Genomic DNA, 22,307 nt, shown 5'->3' with positions numbered 1-22,307 from the left:
TAATTTAATTTGATATTTCCAAATTTTAAAAGGTTGCGAGAATTGAAAAAAAATGTTTGTGAATTCTCATATTTTTTTGGGGAAATTATAAAATTTTCACAGTTTCAAAAAATGTTGAGTATTATACAAAGTTGTTCGAAGTTATTAAAAGAAATCACAATTTAGAAAAAAAATGTCGGAAAACAAAATCATGATCATGATTTTGAAAAAATGATGGCATATTCAATCATATTCATGAATCTGAAAAATGTCCATGAAATTTTAGAAAATATTGATAATTATTTTGCAAATTTCAGAAAAATTTTCCCAAATTTTAAAAAGTTCATCAATTGAAAAATGTTTACTGAGTCCAAAAAGGTTCATGAATTCGAAAACCATTCATCCATTTTCGAAAAAAATCGTCTAAACAAAAAATGTGTTTATGAATTTTTTTTAAAATGGCAAATTTTTAGAAATTTTTAGTGAGTAAAAAATGTTCATGAATTCTAAAACTATTCATGCATTTCAGAAAATGTTTGTCTAACCAAAAAAGATGTTCGTAAATTTTAAAAAATAGATAATTTTTCAAAAAATGTTTGTCGATTCAAAAAATGTTTGCCGATTCAAAAGTCTTTTGTGTCTAGGATTTGATTTGTTTATGAAAAGTCTTTAAATGTCTAGGCATTGGGAGTAGTTCGTAGTTCATGGGATTTGTTTTTAATGTTTTAAACATTCCCTTGCGCGACACAATTACAAGTGTGTCGTGTAGTGGCAAGCTCATTGTCATGGGATTTAACACGTCGAATGCATTGCGATTGCGTGGACATCGCATCCATCATCACCTAGGGTGGGAAGAAAGTTAAGTGGCAACATGGTGAGCCGAAGTGTTAAAATAGAGAACGCTCATATTTCGAGGATTGAGTCATACTCATTTGACTACCATGTAATTTTTTTGTCTTTCGTAGCAACACACGGACATATTTGCTAGTAATATCTAGTCGGGACCCTAGCCATAGGCGGCGCGCAACTGGTAAAAAACAACGGCCTTAACTAAAGAATGTGTTTCAAAGTTGCACTTGATTCATAACAGAATTTTACATATAGAATTCACCACTCCTATACCTGATCTTCTTGATCACCGAGGCACATACAGAAGCTGCCCCCTTCCTGATATTTGATACCGGCGTTTTGTGATGCATGCCATATTTTGGACGATGCAATGTCTTGTCTGCCCCGGCCCAATCCAAAACAATAAGGTGTGCATCAAGGCTGCTGCTCGCGTGATCCACCTGTCCCGATTTTACTGTGCCGAATTTTTTTAACCGGAAGGTGGAAACGCAATGCTGAAGGGGCGCTCGCTCGCGTGAGACAGAACGCCCAGCCCCCCGTTCCCCTTTCCCCTCCTCGATTCCTCTTCCCCTCCCTATCCCTCTTCCTCGTCTACCGCCGCCACCACTAGCCGGAGCCCTCCGCCATAGCCGCCGCCACCAGCGCCCTCCCCAAAAGCCTGCAACCCACTCCTCTCTCCTCCGCTCACCTTATTCCCACCAACGGCGAGCTCCTCCCCAAAGCCATGGTGTGAGCGAGGAGGCGACAGGTCCGGAGACTACCTCCTGGATCAGGAGGAGAAAGAGAAGCCTAGGGGCAAAATTATGCGTCTTAGCAGTGGCTCGAGCGATGTAGGACGGTGACGAGCGAGCGGCTTCTACAGGCGGTGGGAGCGGTGGTGGGCATGGCTTGGGGACCGGCGCTTGCGTCAACCGACGGCGAGCTCGGCTGCTGCCAACCAGCCAAGGTAAGCTTGCCCCAACCCTTCCCTCTCTCCCTCTCTTTTCCCATCTATGCTCACTCCCTATTGCATCCTCTCCCAGGTCTTGGATTCGTAAAGTGATACATCCCTGGATCAATTTAAGCTCTTGCAATCTCCAATCAGTTAAGGTGGTCATTCATGCTACCCGGATCTTATCTCTTCATGTCGTAAAAAATAATCTTGTGCACTATAATGCCATGAACATCTCGGAATATTTACATTTGTTGTAGCCGGTGCTTAATTTCCCCCCACATATTTGTAACTGAAGCCCACCCATACATACTCATGTATCTGACGGTTTGTGGGGATTGAATCGGGATTGGGTTTGGTCTACTGCAGATGAGTCACATGGCGACGCTCGAGAAGGTGATGTCTGGCAGGGATCAACACACTCTTTGCCACCCAGTACGGCCTGCCCATGGTTGATGGCAAGGGCAGGTGCATTGGGTTGTCTCCAAGAAGCACAAGGCCAGGGCATCCAATTGGGTCAGTGCTATACTTCATATTCCTAACATCTACTACATCCTGCAATTACTTGCAGTTGCTACTTGCAACTCGTATGATCTCTCTTACTAGGTAAATGAAAATTTATTGTTGAAGAAGCAAATATTATGCCAAGTAGAAGCATACAGCCCGAACAAGGTCCTAGAGCGGTGTTGCCAAGACGCCGGAGCGGAGGCTGGGGAGGCCGGGGCTAGCGGTTGTCGAACAAGAGTTTTTTAATTTCAGACCATTTTTATTTTGAGTTGCTTCTATCTAGCTGGATTTGTGGAATCTAAGTGTTCTCCAAATTGTGCTTTTTGATCATTACATTAAATTTTGTATCACCGCTTTCAAAGTTGGGCCTTGTTCATTGCAAGGGAAAGAGGTCTCTTGCACAGCCCCAAATACATCACAAGTAGACCGTAGGTTAGGTTAATTATCTCACATGTTGTCTTGCTCTCTGCATACTTTAGTTTTTAGATGAATTTCACTAATTGTGCATACACTTTATTTAGCAACCCATGTGGATGTATATCCCAATTCTTTCTTTATTTTGTATGCTTTTCCATCTTATAAAATTGCAACTTATGTTTCTTTTTGGGAACAATATGTTGGTCTTATACCAGGTAACCCGGTGCAACTGCTGTTCCCCAATGAGTTCTTTGTCATAGAATGACCTTTTGGTAGCAGTACTGAATAATAAAAAAATTGTTGCTGTTTGCGCGTCTCCGTCGTCCCTCACTCTTGCGTTTCTTTCAATCGGTAAGATGTCCCCTTCTTCCTCTTAATCATTTTCTCAATTAAGTTCTAATTTGCATTGTTGTCAATTAAATGCCTATTGATCTGACAAATAATGGTTTGAAAGTGAGTCAATAATCAATAGAATCATCAGCGCAAACATGTTAATGAGAATTTTTTGATGCTTGATTAGCCCGCTAAAGGTAAAAGAAATTAAAAAAAGTTGTTCGGAGTGAGAGGTTTGATTGCTTGCTTTGAACCTTACTCTTTTTTTAGGTAGTAGAGATAGGCATATTTGCAACTTATCTTCGCTGAGGAAATGTTGGCTTGTTCTCATCACTGGACCTTGTCTTTATAGCTGTCCTGCATTCTTGAATTTTATGGTGCTTGCAATGGAAATCCTGGGAAACCAGGCGCTGGTGTAATAATAAGGCATTTGGATGGATCTGTGGTATATATGTACACCAACAGTTACTATGCTGGTATTTTTCTTAGTGGTTAGTTACTTTAACCGAAGATTGCTCAACTATGAGAGTGTTTGGGTATTGCAACGAATAATGGTGTTGAATGTCGTGCATTGCTGCTGGAGTTAACATATGCTGCTAAGAAGGCATTCAAATATGTTTGGGGTCAAATCAAAAGAGGTCGAATTGCTTCTGCTTTTATTTTGTATTATTTTATCATCATGGTCCTCAGTTTATCCTCGCCAAGAGAAAGTTTAATGCTGCATCTGTTAACACATTTATATATAGGTTAAGGTGCCCCACAGCCTATTATTTTATTTGTGCAAGGAATAATTGGATAACAGTCTTAATTTATAGAAAATCTGGTGAAACTAATCAGAGCTCTTTGAAGAGTTTCTCGAGTTGCTGGAGGCTTTATTAGCGTTCAGTTTTCTTATCTTAGCATAAGTAACACACTTAAATTTTGGGAGCCGGTCCAAGATCTCTGGTGTGCTAGGAATGATAACATGGTTGACTTGTGCAAGAAATTTAAGGAAATGAAGGGAAACTTTCTTCAGTTTCAAATCAACCATGTTTGGGTAGCTATCCTATCTTTTCATTACCTTGTGATCTGATTCAAACTTGCTTGTACCAGCCAGTTTGGGGATCTGTTATGAAAGCTTGGTGCATGCTTGTGCTCTTGTACAAAAGCCTACACTTGACTGAATGACTTGTGATTTGGCTCGGATCATGCATGAGAGTGCAAACTTTTTATCCTTGTTTGGTTTAGCCTGATTTGTGCTCTCCACATTTATTTCTATGAACGTCACAGCGGGTGGAACGTTGTTGCTTGCCTGCGCGCTATGTATCAGTCGGCGCTACTCGATTTGTTGCTATTTAGGTCGTTGTAGGAATTAACTAGCGTACTTTCTTGTAATCTATGGCAACGACATGACTGTAGCATATAGAATGGGGCTGGTTCATGGAACTCGGGAGGACATAATTTTTGGTATATGAGCATAATAAGTTACTTAATTATGATAATGTTGCAGACTGGGCGCGACGGTGGGTGAGGCGGGATAGGTGGCACTGGGGCGCAGTGGAGTGGCTAGGCGAGAATGTCTCGGCAGGGGACGGCGACCATCGCATCCGCTGATATGTTCACCATCATCATTTATATGTAATCTCAAAAACAAAGAAATGCATCCAGATCTTGCAGGTTACACCAGGTTCTGTAGCTATTATTATATCTGTAATTTCTACCTTTCATGTAATTTATCACCATTTAATTACTATATGTGATAGATATTTCTCTACTTATTTTTATCTTATATGATGTGTTGTTCTACCTACGTATGTTGCATTCAGAGTACCGTTAGTTCTTGTATGCTTGCATCTTTGATTGCGTAGACATGCAGAGTGTCCTTTAAATTTCTGTTATTATAGTTGGGAGGGTTACTCCTCATTCTGGAGCCCCAAGTCAGATTGATAGATTTTATATATGTAAACATTGATGACCATATCAGTACCTTTGCCACTATCTCTCTTTTGTTTGTGTATTCCTACAGCCTGATCAGCTTCAAATACCTACTCTGACAGACAATTCACGGTAAACTCGATTATTAACATCCCTATTCGTTGCATTAATTATTTATTTCTAGAGATTTCTTTCTCATAGCTGTTATATTCTTCCTTGCCCATAAATTATTATTTTGTTTAATGATATCAAGCATTCTTATCTGGTAGATCAGGCTGGTGACAATGGCCATCTGGATGAGCAGGGGCATGATCTTTACAATGAAGCACAAAGTTTGTCAGACATTCTTGATAAAGAGTCGATATATCTAACTATCTAAGGTGTGCCTGATTATACTGAATGTTGTTCCCTTGCTTCCTTGACATATATATGGTTTTCTTTAACATCTCATCTCCATGTCGTGTGATAGCTACCATTGATGAAGTTACAAGATGGTGAAAATATGCAGAATGATATTTCAGTGGATGAAGTGCTAGAAGAACCAGGAAGTTACTAGCATCAAAAGGAAAAGAGAGCAAGGGGATCTCAAACGTGTAAAATCATATTGCCCAGTTAGAGATTCCTAGGAGTTGTTTGTGCCATTTTTTTAAGATTACATTGGTGAGTCGCTTTTTTCTTTTCTCTCTAGGAGTATGTTTCAATATGCAGGCTTTTGCTGTATCAACATTTTTTGTAATCTTTCTATTTCTGTATATTTATGAGACCATTTATTTCATTCTACAATTATGCTCCTGTCTTTGATCCAGCAACATACTACTTTCAATAGTATTACATAGTTATCCATTGACATGTGTTAACCAGATTAAGAAAGGTACTGAAAAGGTCGCCAACCTACCAGGCACCGCACAGATTCCACTCAGGAGGCGCGGTAGGGCCGCGCCCCAACTGCTAGTTTCATTGCAATATTGGAGTACATCATTGCCGTGCAGATCAGCAGAAGACCATCACGACGAGGGCAAGCGTCTAGCGCTCGAGAGAATTGTCCCTAAACTGCTAATCGGCATCGGCATCGGCATCGGCATCGGCATCGTGACCACCTGCTGCCGGCACATGGGGCAGCTCTCCTTGGCCTTGAGCCACGGCTCCACGCACCGTCCATGGAAGCGGTGCCCGCACGGCCGCGTCTCCTTCCACGCCCCTCCCGCCGCTTGGTCGTCGTCCAAGCAGATCGGGCAGCCGCGGCCGTCGGACGGCGCATCCACCGTCGCCAGCGCTCTTGCCACCGCCGCCGCCAAATCCGAGTCGCGTGGAGCAGCCGCGACGCCGACGCGTGGGATGATGCCGGCCACGTATGCCGCAGCGCCCGGCGGCCGCGGGTGCAAGAACAGCTGCCCTTCGACAGCGGGGAGCCCTTCCCTCGTGTAGTCGTCGTGGTCGTCGTCATGCGGCAGATGCAGGTAGTCCTCGCCGTGGTCGTCGTCATGCGGCAGATGCAGGAAGTCCTCGCCGTGGTCGTGGTCTTGCGGCAGATGCAGGTAGTCCTCGCCGACGTCCATGGCAAGCCACGCCATCAAGCTTGCAGTTGCTCCCGAGATCGATCGGCTCATATCTGAATGTGCGCGCGGCCATGTGTTGGTATTAATCGTCGCCATGGGAGACCGTGTCCTGGCCGGAGGAGGACTGCCATACTTGTTTCCGTTTCCGATTTCGAGATTGGTTTTGTATCGCCGACGGTTTTCTTGTTTTTTGAGAGAGAGAGACAAATCGGAGCTTCCATCTACGCCGACGGGGTACGGACTGATCGGCCTGTTGGGCTTTCTCTATTGGGCAGACATTCGTGTGCCCAGCACGCAGTCACTCCTAGTACAATAGTATGGAACTGATTCTCCCGTAGAAAAAAAGGATGGAACTGATTCTAAAAAAAAATAGTATGAATTTCAAAACTACTATTGTGTGAAATACCAGCTACCTATTTTTACAAATTTAGGAAAATTAGTGTTTCAAACATTCAAAGGTTACAAACTTTAAAAAATATTCAAGAATTTTAAAATACTCACCAAATTTAAAACTATTCACAAAATTATTTTTGAACATAATTTAAAATATCAATATTTAAAAATCACGAATTTCCAAAATTCACCCGAATATTTTTCAAAAAATTATGAATTTAAGAAAGAAAACAGAAATTGCAAATATATTTTTTATAAAAAGTAAAAACTTGTTATAAAAACTGAAGAAAAGGAATTATTTTTTCAAATAACAAAAAACATGTTGTGAAGCCTCAATAAAAGGAAATAATATATAAAGAAAACATAAAAAACTATTTATTGGAAGTAAAATGATAGTTGAGTCCATGGATTATACACACTCTCATCCTTCCATCATTGTTAGCCTCTTCGGTACCGTGCATTGCCCTTTCTCACATTGAGAGTTGGTGCAAACTTCGCCGGTGCATCCAAACCCCGTGATATGATACGCTCTTTCACACATAAACATCCTTATATCTTCCTTAAAACATATCTTCCTTAAAACAACCACCATACCTACCTATTATGGCATTTCCATAGCCATTCCGAGATATATTGCCATGCGACTTTTCACCATTCTGTTTATCATGACACATTCATCATTGTCATATTGCTTAGCATGATCATGTAATTGACATAGTATTTGTGGCAAAGCCACCGTTCATAATTCTTTCATACATGTCACTGTTGGTTCATTGCATATCCCGGTACACCGCCAGAGGCATTCATATAGAGTCATATCTTGTTCTAAGTATCGAGTTGTAATCATTGAGTTGTAAATAAATAGAAGTGTGATGATCATCATTAATAGAGCATTATCCCAAAAAAGGCTAAAAAAAGAAAGGCCAAAAAAAGGGGACAATGCTACTATCTCTTTTCCGCTTGTGCTTCAAAGTAGCGCCAGAATCTTCATGATAGAGAGTCTTTTGTCTTGTTACTTTCATATACTAGTGGAAATTTTTCATTATAGAACTTGGCTTGTATATTCCAACAATGGGCCTCCTCAAGTGCCCTAGGTCTTCGTGAGCAAGCAAGTTGGATGCACACCCACTTAGTTTCTTTTGTTGATCTTTCATACATTTATAGCTCTAGTGCATCAGTTGCATGGCAATCTCTACTCCTTGCATTAACATCAATCGATGGGCATCTCCATAGCCCATTGATTAGCCTCGTTGATGTGAGACTATCTCCTTTTTTATCTTCTCCACATAACCCTCATCATCATATTCCATTCCACCCATAATGCTATATCCATGGCTCGCGCTCATATATTGCGTGAAAGTTTATAAGTTTGAGATTACTAAAGTATGAAACAATTGCTTGGCTTGTCATCGAGGTTGTGCATGATGAGATCATTCTTGTGTGATGAAAATGGAGTATGACTAAACTATATGATTTTATAGGGATGAACTTTCTTTGGCCATGTTATTTTGAGAGGACATATTTGCTTAGTTAGTATGCTTGAAGTATTATTATTTTTATGTCAACATGAACTTTTATCTTGAATCTTTCGAATCTGAATATTCATACCACAATTAAGAAGAATTACATTAAAATTATGCCAAGTAGCACTCCGCATCAAAAATTCTGTTATTATCATTTACCTACTTGAGGACGAGCAGGAATTAAGCTTGGGGATGCTTGATACGTCTCCAACGTATCTATAAATTTTGATTGCTCCATGCTATATTATCTACTGTTTTGGACATTATTGGGCTTTATTATCCACTTTTATATTATTTTTGGGAATAACCTATTAACCGGAGGCCCAGCCCAGAATTGCTCTTTTTTTTTGCCTATTTCAGGGTTTCGAAGAAAAGGAATATCAAACGGAGTCCAAACGGAATGAAACCTTCGGGAACGTGATTTTCTCACCGAACATGATCCAGGAGACTTGGACCCTCCGTCAAGAAATAAAGGAGGAGGCCATGAGGTAGGGGGGCACGCCTACCCCCCAGGGGCGCCCTCCACCCTCGTGGGCCCCCTGTTGCTCCACCGATGTACTCCTTCCTCCTATATATACCTACGTACCCCCAAACGATCAGATACGGAGCCAAAAATCTAATTCCACCGCCGCAACTTTTTGTATCCATGAGATCCCATCTTCGGGCCTGTTCTGGAGCTCCGTCGGAGGGGGTATCCATCACGGAGGGCTTCTACATCATCACCATAGCCCCTCCGATGAAGTGCAAGTAGTTCACCTCAGACCTACGGGTCCATAGTTATTAGCTAGATGCTTCTTCCCTCTTTTTGAATCTCAATACAATGTTCTCCCCCTCTCTTGTGGAGAACTATTCGATGTAATCTTCTTTTTGCGGTGTGTTTGTTTAGACCGATGAATTGTGGGTTTATGATCAAGTCTATCTATGAACAATATTTGAATCTTCTCTGAATTCTTTTATGTATGATTGGTTATCTTTGCAAGTCTCTTCGAATTATCAGTTCAGTTTGGCCTACTAGATTGATCTTTCTTGCAATGGGAGAAGTGTTTAGCTTTGGGTTCAATCTTGCGGTGTCCTTTCACAGTGACAGTAGGGGAAGCAAGGCACGTACTGTATTGTTGCCATCGAGGATAACAAGATGGGGTTTTCATCATATTGCATGAGTTTATCCCTCTACATCATGTCATCTTGCTTAAGGCGTTACTCTGTTTTCATTAACTTAATACTCTAGATGCATGCTGGATAGCGGTCGATGAGTGGAGTAATAGTAGTAGATGCAGGCAGGAGTCGGTCTACTTGTCTCGGACGTGATGCCTATATACATGATCATACCTAAATATTCTCATAACTGTGCTCAATTCTGTCAATTGCTCAACAGTAATTCGTTCACCCACCGTAGAATACTTATGCTCTTGAGAGAAGCCACTAGTGAAACCTATGGCCCCCGGGTCTATCTTCATCATATTAATCTTCCAATACTTAGTTATTTCCTTTGCTTTTTTACTTTGCTTTTATTTTACTTTGCGTCTTTATCATAAAAATACAAAAAATATTATCTTATCATATCTATCAGATCTCACTCTCGTAAGTGGAAGTGTAGGGATTGACAACCCCTTATCGCGTTGGTTGCGAGGATTTATTTGTTTTGTGTAGGTACAAGGGACTCGCGCGTAGCCTCCTACTGGATTGATACCTTGGTTCTCAAAAACTGAGGGAAATACTTACCCTACTTTGCTGCATCATCCCTTCCTCTTCGGGGAAAACCAACGCAGTGCTCAAGAGGTAGCAAGGTCTGCTAGAGATGCTCTAAAGCCTATCTCTCCCACCCTGAAACTAATTTTCGATCCCCAGTTCTACCGTTTTGCCCACTCCTTTTTCTCACCTCCCCCCACGTGGCATTCATGGGCCGACGTTTTAAGAGGTCTGCTAGAGATGCTCTAAAATCTTGACACCCCTGTTTTTTTCTTCTGTTTCTGTTCTTTCGTTCTTTAATTTAATTTGATATTTCCAAATTTTAAAAGGTTGCGAGAATTGAAAAAAAATGTTTGTGAATTCTCATATTTTTTTTGGGAAATTATAAAATTTTCACAGTTTCAAAAAATGTTGAGTATTATACAAAGTTGTTCGAAGTTATTAAAAGAAATCACAATTTAGAAAAAAAATGTCGGAAAACAAAATCATGATCATGATTTTGAAAAAATGATGGCATATTCAATCATATTCATGAATCTGAAAAATGTCCATGAAATTTTAGAAAATGTTGATAATTTTTTTGCAAATTTCAGAAAAATTTCCCCAAATTTTAAAAAGTTCATCAATTGAAAAATGTTTACTGAGTCCAAAAAGGTTCATGAATTCGAAAACCATTCATCCATTTTCAAAAAAAATCGTCTAAACAAAAAATGTGTTTATGAATTTTTTTTAAAATGGCAAATTTTTAGAAATTTTTAGTGAGTAAAAAATGTTCATGAATTCTAAAACTATTCATGCATTTCAGAAAATGTTTGTCTAACTAAAAAAGATGTTCGTAAATTTTAAAAAATAGATAATTTTTCAAAAAATGTTTGTCGATTCAAAAAATGTTTGCCGATTCAAAAGTCTTTTGTGTCTAGGATTTGATTAGTTTATGAAAAGTCTTTAAATGTCTAGGCATTGGGAGTAGTTCGTAGTTCATGGGATTTGTTTTTAATGTTTTAAACATTCCCTTGCGCGACACAATTACAAGTGTGTCGTGTAGTGGCAAGCTCATTGTCATGGGATTTAACACGTCGAATGCATTGCGATTGCGTGGACATCGCATCCATCATCACCTAGGGTGGGAAGAAAGTTAAGTGGCAACATGGTGAGCCGAAGTGTTAAAATAGAGAACGCTCATATTTCGAGGATTGAGTCATACTCATTTGACTACCATGTAATTTTTTTGTCTTTCGTAGCAACACACGGACATATTTGCTAGTAATATCTAGTCGGGACCCTAGCCATAGGCGGCGCGCAACTGGTAAAAAACAACGGCCTTAACTAAAGAATGTGTTTCAAAGTTGCACTTGATTCATAACAGAATTTTACATATAGAATTCACCACTCCTATACCTGATCTTCTTGATCACCGAGGCACATACAGAAGCTGCCCCCTTCCTGATATTTGATACCGGCGTTTTGTGATGCATGCCATATTTTGGACGATGCAATGTCTTGTCTGCCCCGGCCCAATCCAAAACAATAAGGTGTGCATCAAGGCTGCTGCTCGCGTGATCCACCTGTCCCGATTTTACTGTGCCGAATTTTTTTAACCGGAAGGTGGAAACGCAATGCTGAAGGGGCGCTCGCTCGCGTGAGACAGAACGCCCAGCCCCCCGTTCCCCTTTCCCCTCCTCGATTCCTCTTCCCCTCCCTATCCCTCTTCCTCGTCTACCGCCGCCACCACTAGCCGGAGCCCTCCGCCATAGCCGCCGCCACCAGCGCCCTCCCCAAAAGCCTGCAACCCACTCCTCTCTCCTCCGCTCACCTTATTCCCACCAACGGCGAGCTCCTCCCCAAAGCCATGGTGTGAGCGAGGAGGCGACAGGTCCGGAGACTACCTCCTGGATCAGGAGGAGAAAGAGAAGCCTAGGGGCAAAATTATGCGTCTTAGCAGTGGCTCGAGCGATGTAGGACGGTGACGAGCGAGCGGCTTCTATAGGCGGTGGGAGCGGTGGTGGGCATGGCTTGGGGACCGGCGCTTGCGTCAACCGACGGCGAGCTCGGCTGCTGCCAACCAGCCAAGGTAAGCTTGCCCCAACCCTTCCCTCTCTCCCTCTCTTTTCCCATCTATGCTCACTCCCTATTGCATCCTCTCCCAGGTCTTGGATTCGTAAAGTGATACATCCCTGGATCAATTTAAGCTCTTGCAATCTCCAATCAGTTAAGGTGGTCATTCATGCTACCCGGATCTTATCTCTTCATGTCGTAAAAAATAATCTTGTGCACTATAATGCCATGAACATCTCGGAATATTTACATTTGTTGTAGCCGGTGCTTAATTTCCCCCCACATATTTGTAACTGAAGCCCACCCATACATACTCATGTATCTGACGGTTTGTGGGGATTGAATCGGGATTGGGTTTGGTCTACTGCAGATGAGTCACATGGCGACGCTCGAGAAGGTGATGTCTGGCAGGGATCAACACACTCTTTGCCACCCAGTACGGCCTGCCCATGGTTGATGGCAAGGGCAGGTGCATTGGGTTGTCTCCAAGAAGCACAAGGCCAGGGCATCCAATTGGGTCAGTGCTATACTTCATATTCCTAACATCTACTACATCCTGCAATTACTTGCAGTTGCTACTTGCAACTCGTATGATCTCTCTTACTAGGTAAATGAAAATTTATTGTTGAAGAAGCAAATATTATGCCAAGTAGAAGCATACAGCCCGAACAAGGTCCTAGAGCGGTGTTGCCAAGACGCCGGAGCGGAGGCTGGGGAGGCCGGGGCTAGCGGTTGTCGAACAAGAGTTTTTTAATTTCAGACCATTTTTATTTTGAGTTGCTTCTATCTAGCTGGATTTGTGGAATCTAAGTGTTCTCCAAATTGTGCTTTTTGATCATTACATTAAATTTTGTATCACCGCTTTCAAAGTTGGGCCTTGTTCATTGCAAGGGAAAGAGGTCTCTTGCACAGCCCCAAATACATCACAAGTAGACCGTAGGTTAGGTTAATTATCTCACATGTTGTCTTGCTCTCTGCATACTTTAGTTTTTAGATGAATTTCACTAATTGTGCATACACTTTATTTAGCAACCCATGTGGATGTATATCCCAATTCTTTCTTTATTTTGTATGCTTTTCCATCTTATAAAATTGCAACTTATGTTTCTTTTTGGGAACAATATGTTGGTCTTATACCAGGTAACCCGGTGCAACTGCTGTTCCCCAATGAGTTCTTTGTCATAGAATGACCTTTTGGTAGCAGTACTGAATAATAAAAAAATTGTTGCTGTTTGCGCGTCTCCGTCGTCCCTCACTCTTGCGTTTCTTTCAATCGGTAAGATGTCCCCTTCTTCCTCTTAATCATTTTCTCAATTAAGTTCTAATTTGCATTGTTGTCAATTAAATGCCTATTGATCTGACAAATAATGGTTTGAAAGTGAGTCAATAATCAATAGAATCATCAGCGCAAACATGTTAATGAGAATTTTTTGATGCTTGATTAGCCCGCTAAAGGTAAAAGAAATTAAAAAAAGTTGTTCGGAGTGAGAGGTTTGATTGCTTGCTTTGAACCTTACTCTTTTTTTAGGTAGTAGAGATAGGCATATTTGCAACTTATCTTCGCTGAGGAAATGTTGGCTTGTTCTCATCACTGGACCTTGTCTTTATAGCTGTCCTGCATTCTTGAATTTTATGGTGCTTGCAATGGAAATCCTGGGAAACCAGGCGCTGGTGTAATAATAAGGCATTTGGATGGATCTGTGGTATATATGTACACCAACAGTTACTATGCTGGTATTTTTCTTAGTGGTTAGTTACTTTAACCGAAGATTGCTCAACTATGAGAGTGTTTGGGTATTGCAACGAATAATGGTGTTGAATGTCGTGCATTGCTGCTGGAGTTAACATATGCTGCTAAGAAGGCATTCAAATATGTTTGGGGTCAAATCAAAAGAGGTCGAATTGCTTCTGCTTTTATTTTGTATTATTTTATCATCATGGTCCTCAGTTTATCCTCGCCAAGAGAAAGTTTAATGCTGCATCTGTTAACACATTTATATATAGGTTAAGGTGCCCCACAGCCTATTATTTTATTTGTGCAAGGAATAATTGGATAACAGTCTTAATTTATAGAAAATCTGGTGAAACTAATCAGAGCTCTTTGAAGAGTTTCTCGAGTTGCTGGAGGCTTTATTAGCGTTCAGTTTTCTTATCTTAGCATAAGTAACACACTTAAATTTTGGGAGCCGGTCCAAGATCTCTGGTGTGCTAGGAATGATAACATGGTTGACTTGTGCAAGAAATTTAAGGAAATGAAGGGAAACTTTCTTCAGTTTCAAATCAACCATGTTTGGGTAGCTATCCTATCTTTTCATTACCTTGTGATCTGATTCAAACTTGCTTGTACCAGCCAGTTTGGGGATCTGTTATGAAAGCTTGGTGCATGCTTGTGCTCTTGTACAAAAGCCTACACTTGACTGAATGACTTGTGATTTGGCTCGGATCATGCATGAGAGTGCAAACTTTTTATCCTTGTTTGGTTTAGCCTGATTTGTGCTCTCCACATTTATTTCTATGAACGTCACAGCGGGTGGAACGTTGTTGCTTGCCTGCGCGCTATGTATCAGTCGGCGCTACTCGATTTGTTGCTATTTAGGTCGTTGTAGGAATTAACTAGCGTACTTTCTTGTAATCTATGGCAACGACATGACTGTAGCATATAGAATGGGGCTGGTTCATGGAACTCGGGAGGACATAATTTTTGGTATATGAGCATAATAAGTTACTTAATTATGATAATGTTGCAGACTGGGCGCGACGGTGGGTGAGGCGGGATAGGTGGCACTGGGGCGCAGTGGAGTGGCTAGGCGAGAATGTCTCGGCAGGGGACGGCGACCATCGCATCCGCTGATATGTTCACCATCATCATTTATATGTAATCTCAAAAACAAAGAAATGCATCCAGATCTTGCAGGTTACACCAGGTTCTGTAGCTATTATTATATCTGTAATTTCTACCTTTCATGTAATTTATCACCATTTAATTACTATATGTGATAGATATTTCTCTACTTATTTTTATCTTATATGATGTGTTGTTCTACCTACGTATGTTGCATTCAGAGTACCGTTAGTTCTTGTATGCTTGCATCTTTGATTGCGTAGACATGCAGAGTGTCCTTTAAATTTCTGTTATTATAGTTGGGAGGGTTACTCCTCATTCTGGAGCCCCAAGTCAGATTGATAGATTTTATATATGTAAACATTGATGACCATATCAGTACCTTTGCCACTATCTCTCTTTTGTTTGTGTATTCCTACAGCCTGATCAGCTTCAAATACCTACTCTGACAGACAATTCACGGTAAACTCGATTATTAACATCCCTATTCGTTGCATTAATTATTTATTTCTAGAGATTTCTTTCTCATAGCTGTTATATTCTTCCTTGCCCATAAATTATTATTTTGTTTAATGATATCAAGCATTCTTATCTGGTAGATCAGGCTGGTGACAATGGCCATCTGGATGAGCAGGGGCATGATCTTTACAATGAAGCACAAAGTTTGTCAGACATTCTTGATAAAGAGTCGATATATCTAACTATCTAAGGTGTGCCTGATTATACTGAATGTTGTTCCCTTGCTTCCTTGACATATATATGGTTTTCTTTAACATCTCATCTCCATGTCGTGTGATAGCTACCATTGATGAAGTTACAAGATGGTGAAAATATGCAGAATGATATTTCAGTGGATGAAGTGCTAGAAGAACCAGGAAGTTACTAGCATCAAAAGGAAAAGAGAGCAAGGGGATCTCAAACGTGTAAAATCATATTGCCCAGTTAGAGATTCCTAGGAGTTGTTTGTGCCATTTTTTTAAGATTACATTGGTGAGTCGCTTTTTTCTTTTCTCTCTAGGAGTATGTTTCAATATGCAGGCTTTTGCTGTATCAACATTTTTTGTAATCTTTCTATTTCTGTATATTTATGAGACCATTTATTTCATTCTACAATTATGCTCCTGTCTTTGATCCAGCAACATACTACTTTCAATAGTATTACATAGTTATCCATTGACATGTGTTAACCAGATTAAGAAAGGTACTGAAAAGGTCGCCAACCTACCAGGCACCGCACAGATTCCACTCAGGAGGCGCGGTAGGGCCGCGCCCCAACTGCTAGTTTCATTGCAATATTGGAGTACATCATTGCCGTGCAGATCAGCAGAAGACCATCACGACGAGGGCAAGCGTCTAGCGCTCGAGAGAATTGTCCCTAAACTGCTAATCGGCATCGGCATCGGCATCGGCATCGGCATCGTGACCACCTGCTGCCGGCACATGGGGCAGCTCTCCTTGGCCTTGAGCCACGGCTCCACGCACCGTCCATGGAAGCGGTGCCCGCACGGCCGCGTCTCCTTCCACGCCCCTCCCGCCGCTTGGTCGTCGTCCAAGCAGATCGGGCAGCCGCGGCCGTCGGACGGCGCATCCACCGTCGCCAGCGCTCTTGCCACCGCCGCCGCCAAATCCGAGTCGCGTGGAGCAGCCGCGACGCCGACGCGTGGGATGATGCCGGCCACGTATGCCGCAGCGCCCGGCGGCCGCGGGTGCAAGAACAGCTGCCCTTCGACAGCGGGGAGCCCTTCCCTCGTGTAGTCGTCGTGGTCGTCGTCATGCGGCAGATGCAGGTAGTCCTCGCCGTGGTCGTCGTCATGCGGCAGATGCAGGAAGTCCTCGCCGTGGTCGTGGTCTTGCGGCAGATGCAGGTAGTCCTCGCCGACGTCCATGGCAAGCCACGCCATCAAGCTTGCAGTTGCTCCCGAGATCGATCGGCTCATATCTGAATGTGCGCGCGGCCATGTGTTGGTATTAATCGTCGCCATGGGAGACCGTGTCCTGGCCGGAGGAGGACTGCCATACTTGTTTCCGTTTCCGATTTCGAGATTGGTTTTGTATCGCCGACGGTTTTCTTGTTTTTTGAGAGAGAGAGACAAATCGGAGCTTCCATCTACGCCGACGGGGTACGGACTGATCGGCCTGTTGGGCTTTCTCTATTGGGCAGACATTCGTGTGCCCAGCACGCAGTCACTCCTAGTACAATAGTATGGAACTGATTCTCCCGTAGAAAAAAAGGATGGAACTGATTCTAAAAAAAATAGTATGAATTTCAAAACTACTATTGTGCGAAATACCAGCTACCTATTTTTACAAATTTAGGAAAATTAGTGTTTCAAACATTCAAAGGTTACAAACTTTAAAAAATATTCAAGAATTTTAAAATACTCACCAAATTTAAAACTATTCACAAAATTATTTTTGAACATAATTTAAAATATCAATATTTAAAAATCACGAATTTCCAAAATTCACCCGAATATTTTTCAAAAAATTATGAATTTAAGAAAGAAAACAGAAATTGCAAATATATTTTTTATAAAAAGTAAAAACTTGTTATAAAAACTGAAGAAAAGGAATTATTTTTTCAAATAACAAAAAACATGTTGTGAAGCCTCAATAAAAGGAAATAAAATATAAAGAAAACATAAAAAACTATTTATTGGAAGTAAAATGACCGACAGGTCGAAACTAATAGGTATAACGTGTCCTGAAGAAAATTGCAACAGAATAGAAAGAAAACTGCTAAATGCTAAACGAAGGGAAGCCAATTGGGCCAAGGCCCATAGGATATCAAGGAGTGCGGTTTGTATGAAAATACTACTCTTATTCGCTATAACCGAATAATAGGAAGTACCAACTTGCGACTAAATGTCCCTTTCAAAAAAAAACTTGCGACTAAATGTCGAGAAATCACACATCCTTTTGGCCCGTAATGGGTCGACCTATTCCTCCAGTTTTCTTACATCCTCTCACAGTCTCACCCCACCGGTTCACTAAAATTGTTCTTCCCGGATTTATTTCCTGAGTAGGTTTCTATATCTGTTTAACTTTTCAATTGATGTTTTATTAGTTTATTTTTATATTTTTCCTAGCTTTCCTCTTTTTATTTTTCCCTTTTTTATTCTATTAGAAAGCGTTCACAAAATTATAAAAATATTCATGGTTTAGTAGAATATTCATAAAAGTAGAGAGAATGGTCACAAATCTTAAAAATGTTCACTTTTCTTAAAAATATTCATAACCTTTTAATATTCACTTTAAAAATTGTCGTTATAATTAAAAATATTTCGGCTATGAGGAATTAACCGTATTGTCCTTTTGTCTTTCTCAAGCAATTTTGTCCAGTCACCCATAAGCTAGGTAGAGGGCAGCTTATTTTTGGCAGTCACCTATAAGTTCTAAAAGACATGGCCCTTAACCAGCTAAGGGGATCTATTTCATTGGATGGTATGATTTACGGTGGCAAAATTAGGGTTATTTGTTGCATTTAACTCCATACATACATGGTACTCAATTACAATACATGGACAATTATAGTAGGAAAAGGAAGGATGATCGAACACTTGCATTGCAACCCCATTTCAACGGTCATCTCCTCCATATAAAATAAAGGGCGCCTTTGTGATGGCAATACATCTTGATCGGAGCCTACTACTGATAACCACATCACATACTTTGGCCCCCCGAAAGGGCGCACAACTACGTAAAGGAAGAGAAAAGATAGTGCACCTAGTTAACACAACGATTACACAATAGCAGGTATACATATGACGTGACGAACACGCGGCCTCAAACACGCCAGCTACCTCCTCCCCTTCTTCGATCGATTATTTCACACTCCGGTTGTGCTTCTTTATTATCGGTCCAATGAACTGATCACCACCCTGCAAGCACGGCGATCCGAAGTTAAACGGAACCACCACCTACCACGGCGACCCTTCTGCCATATGTTCTTTATCTTCTTTCAACGGAATGATTGGTCTGACGTAGGTAGTTTTTGTGTATGCATCATCATTCGTATGGTGCAAGCAGCATGGGGTGAGAGAGTTTTTTGTGTATGGGATCATCATTCGTATGGTGCAAGCAGCATGGGGTGAGAGTGAAGGTGACGTTTAAACGCACCAGTCGTACACGGTTGGGCTCCTGGGCCCGACGGTCGCCTCTGCCTGGACGGCGTCGACGTTGGCCATCTTGGATTTCCGGCGGAACGCCCTCCAGCCGTCCACCCTCGGCGTGCTACCGGTGCCTGCAACATAAAGTTTCAGATAAAACATCAATTTAACGAGGGGAATTTCAGGTCAAACTGCAAATTTGTCGACATCTCTGCGTCTGCGACAGTCGTCACAGATCTGATTCTGTGGATGCTCGAGCTCGAGGAACAAGCCATGCTACAGCAAAAGGTCCATGTTTTTCTTGCCCGAACGGATCGACGCATCGCCGATCCAACAGAAACGATCACAATCGATCAGCGCTACACAGTCACTGAGTCACATACCGATCCTAATTAAACAACGGAAATCATAGGGAGGCCAAGAAACAGAGGCAGAGACCCACCTGCTGCGAACGGGGAGTCCGGCGCACTGGCCGGGGTGGACGGCACGGAGCTCGACTCGCCGGACGGGAGGGAGAGAGACGGCGGCCGGGCGATGGTGATGCTGCGGGTCACCGCCGGCGCGACGTCTGCGGCCGCCGGGCTCGAGGGCGAGAAGGAGGAGTATTTCCGGAGCTTGCTGAAGCCGTGGTCCGGCCGTGGGCCGGCGACCGTCTCGTCCCAGAGCTGGTCGAGGAGGCCCATGCGAATGGTTCCTTGTACGGCGTACCTATGCGTGTCGCCGTCGTCTTTCTTTCTTGGCTGGGAGTGGCCGGCCTTCGGGACTGCGAGTGGCCGTGGCCGTTATGTCACATCTAATCTGATGTTTACTTTGTTTGTGGTCTATTTTTTTGCTAGTTTTTTTATTTTTTATTGCTGTATTATATATTTGTGGAGCTTAAATGTGATATCTTTAAAAAATATTAGATGTGAATTAGATAAACTGTTCTTTATATAGGACTAGGCGGCATCTTGCCGACGTCGTGGAGTGCTGCGGCTCCTGTAACATGCATTCGACTGGCTGCTAATAAAAGGGCTTTGTCGACAAGTCATCCCCAGCTACCATGGTCATCAACTGTCTGTGTCCTCTCGAGCAGGGGGAGTCTACGCCTTAATGGCTGGGCTGGTTTGGTTTGCTGAGGGAAAACGAAAGGTACTGGGAATGAAACCCTGCATCCTAGTGATGTGGATTTCATTTCTTTCAGAATATGCCCGACCTTTCCACGGATGAAATGGAGGATGTGGACAATACCGAATCAGGTAGGACCCTCTTAGCCGGCCAACGTCTCATGAGGAGGATAAAAAATACGAACGATTTTCATGGCAATTTTTTTTTTGATCTTTTTTCCTTGATGGGTTGGTTCCAACACAAGGAATCTAACCATCTTACCTGCGCTTAGTTTACTTTTCACGGTAATTTAAGTTGTATGGGGATGACAATTTTTTCACACTAGCATGACAATTGTTCCGTAAAGAAGGTTTTCTTTTTTGGAAAAAACTGCCAACGTTTGATCCAGCGAGTGCGAGTGTTCGCCAGTTAGCATTACCGGTTATGTAGAATTAAGTTTCTTAGGGAACTAAACTCCTGCTAGGACTGTGGTAAGTAGGAGGAATAATCAAAGAAGAAAAAAAATCTTGAGAGGTCTGGTGTTGAATTGCAGTGATCGATGGAAAGAGAAGATTTATTAGGGAACATATAACTCGATCTGAATCTCACCTTTATTTCATTGGTCTCCAGGTAACATGAAATCTGAATATTTCAGAAATGTTGAGTGGAGGGGTAAAAAGACTTTCTGGGTGGACCTCGTGCATCTCATAAATTAATCACAAGTGCCCATTTTTTTGCTGGAGCTTTTAATCTGACAAGGAGCTCATCGAATAAAAACAAACCTGACAGATACAGTAAGTGGAGCATCCTTTTCAACTAAATTATTGCTATGTATGTCAGATGGAAACATTTGTGATTAACTTAACATCAGTGGAAAACATTTTTCACCTATATATTATTTATCAGGAATACTCGGTATTGCATGATAAATTCCGAAACCCTTTCGGTGACTCTGAAACGCTTCCGGTTCCTCTCGGAACTATTCGAATATTAACGAAACTATTTCACAAATAAATCCTCAATACTCCCGTCCTACTAACTCTCAACAGATCGTGATTACCTTAAGCTTGTGACCCTATAGGTTCAGTAAAACATAGACATGAACGAAATCCCTCCATTCAATGACCAATAACGGAACCATGGACGTCCATATCGATCCATATGTTTGTAAGAATGACATTCGAGTGAATCTTTGGTTATCATGTGATGTTTCCTTTGCTTCGCGATACTTTACAAAACCCGAGGTAAGATATATCTGTATCCTCTTGAGTCATACACATGCTCACTATATCGGTCTCCTTGTTACCGGTTTTGTTCTTCTATCTCGTTGTCATGATTCGGCGTCTCCGTGACTTTGTCACCTGTGTCTAGCCAGACGATGATGGATGCCCTTTGAAGGAAATATGCCCTAGAGGCAATAATAAAGTTGTTATTTTATATTTCCTTATTCATAATAAAGGTTTATTATTCATGCTAGAATTGTATTGATCGGAAACTTAAATACATGTGTGAATACATAAACAAATATTGTGTCCCTAGTAAGCCTCTACTAAACTACCTCGTTGATCGAAGATGGTTAAGGTTTCCTAACCATACACATGTGTTGTCATTTGATAACAGGATCACATCATCAAGAGAATGATGTGATGGACAAGACCCATATGTTAGCTTAGCATAATGATCGTTTAGTTTATTGCTATTGCTTTCTTCATGTCAAATACATATACCTCATGCCTTTCCTCTTAACACTACTAGGGAAAAGCCTAGCAGCAGCGCGGGTTTTAGGCCTATCAGTAGCGCGGGGCGATGCGCTACTGATAAGGCGCTACAGCTAACGTATAGCAGTAGCATGCCTCCGCCCACGCTACTGCTAAATCGACTTAGTAGTAGCGACTTCCCGGAGGAGCGCTACTGTTAATTAGTAGTAGCGCTTCTCCCTGCCTGCGCTACTACTATTATTTCATATTTTATTTCTTTTTTATTTCATGTTGTATTCGTACACTTTTACACAAGTTTTCATACAACAGAAATTTAGAAATTGTTTTTACATCATAATGAGTTATTACATCACGGGGTGAAAGAACCGTGGACTAGTTTCAAGTGGATGGACATCCCCATTTGAAA

General features: G+C 41.7%; 1 protein-coding gene and 2 long non-coding RNA genes across 6 annotated transcripts; 2 read left to right on the top strand and 1 right to left on the bottom strand.

The window, feature by feature from the left end:
• Positions 1-1,345: 1,345 nt before the first annotated feature.
• Positions 1,346-5,575, top strand: LOC119334649. Of its 2 annotated transcripts, XR_005161476.1 has the most exons (7): positions 1,346-1,774; positions 1,851-1,917; positions 2,129-2,275; positions 2,899-3,034; positions 4,506-5,062; positions 5,205-5,310; positions 5,400-5,575. It is a non-coding gene; the product is annotated as an uncharacterized LOC119334649 (long non-coding RNA). The 2 variants fall into 2 exon arrangements; XR_005161475.1 differs by having other exon boundaries at positions 4,506-5,310.
• A 6,505-nt stretch (positions 5,576-12,080) lies between these two features.
• On the top strand, positions 12,081-15,963 carry LOC119334700. Of its 2 annotated transcripts, XR_005161507.1 has the most exons (7): positions 12,081-12,162; positions 12,239-12,305; positions 12,517-12,663; positions 13,287-13,422; positions 14,894-15,450; positions 15,593-15,698; positions 15,788-15,963. It is a non-coding gene; the product is annotated as an uncharacterized LOC119334700 (long non-coding RNA). The 2 variants fall into 2 exon arrangements; XR_005161506.1 differs by having other exon boundaries at positions 14,894-15,698.
• Positions 15,964-18,531: 2,568 nt separating this feature from the next.
• LOC119331599 (dormancy-associated protein homolog 3-like) lies at positions 18,532-19,853 on the bottom strand. Of its 2 annotated transcripts, XM_037604760.1 has the most exons (3): positions 19,540-19,853; positions 19,108-19,231; positions 18,532-18,869 (listed from the first exon to the last, which is right to left on the bottom strand). In XM_037604760.1, the coding sequence occupies exons 1-3, from the start codon at positions 19,778-19,780 to the stop codon at positions 18,842-18,844; spliced, it is 393 nt and encodes a 130-aa protein (XP_037460657.1). In that variant the 5' UTR covers positions 19,781-19,853; the 3' UTR covers positions 18,532-18,841. The 2 variants fall into 2 exon arrangements, with proteins under 2 accessions (XP_037460657.1, XP_037460658.1); XM_037604761.1 differs by lacking the exons at positions 18,532-18,869; positions 19,108-19,231 and adding an exon at positions 19,255-19,456.
• Positions 19,854-22,307: the final 2,454 nt, after the last annotated feature.

This window comes from Triticum dicoccoides, chromosome 7A (assembly GCF_002162155.2).
Source record: "Triticum dicoccoides isolate Atlit2015 ecotype Zavitan chromosome 7A, WEW_v2.0, whole genome shotgun sequence".
Classification (NCBI taxonomy): domain Eukaryota; kingdom Viridiplantae; phylum Streptophyta; class Magnoliopsida; order Poales; family Poaceae; genus Triticum; species Triticum dicoccoides.
This window is presented reverse-complemented; position numbering and strand designations above follow the sequence as displayed.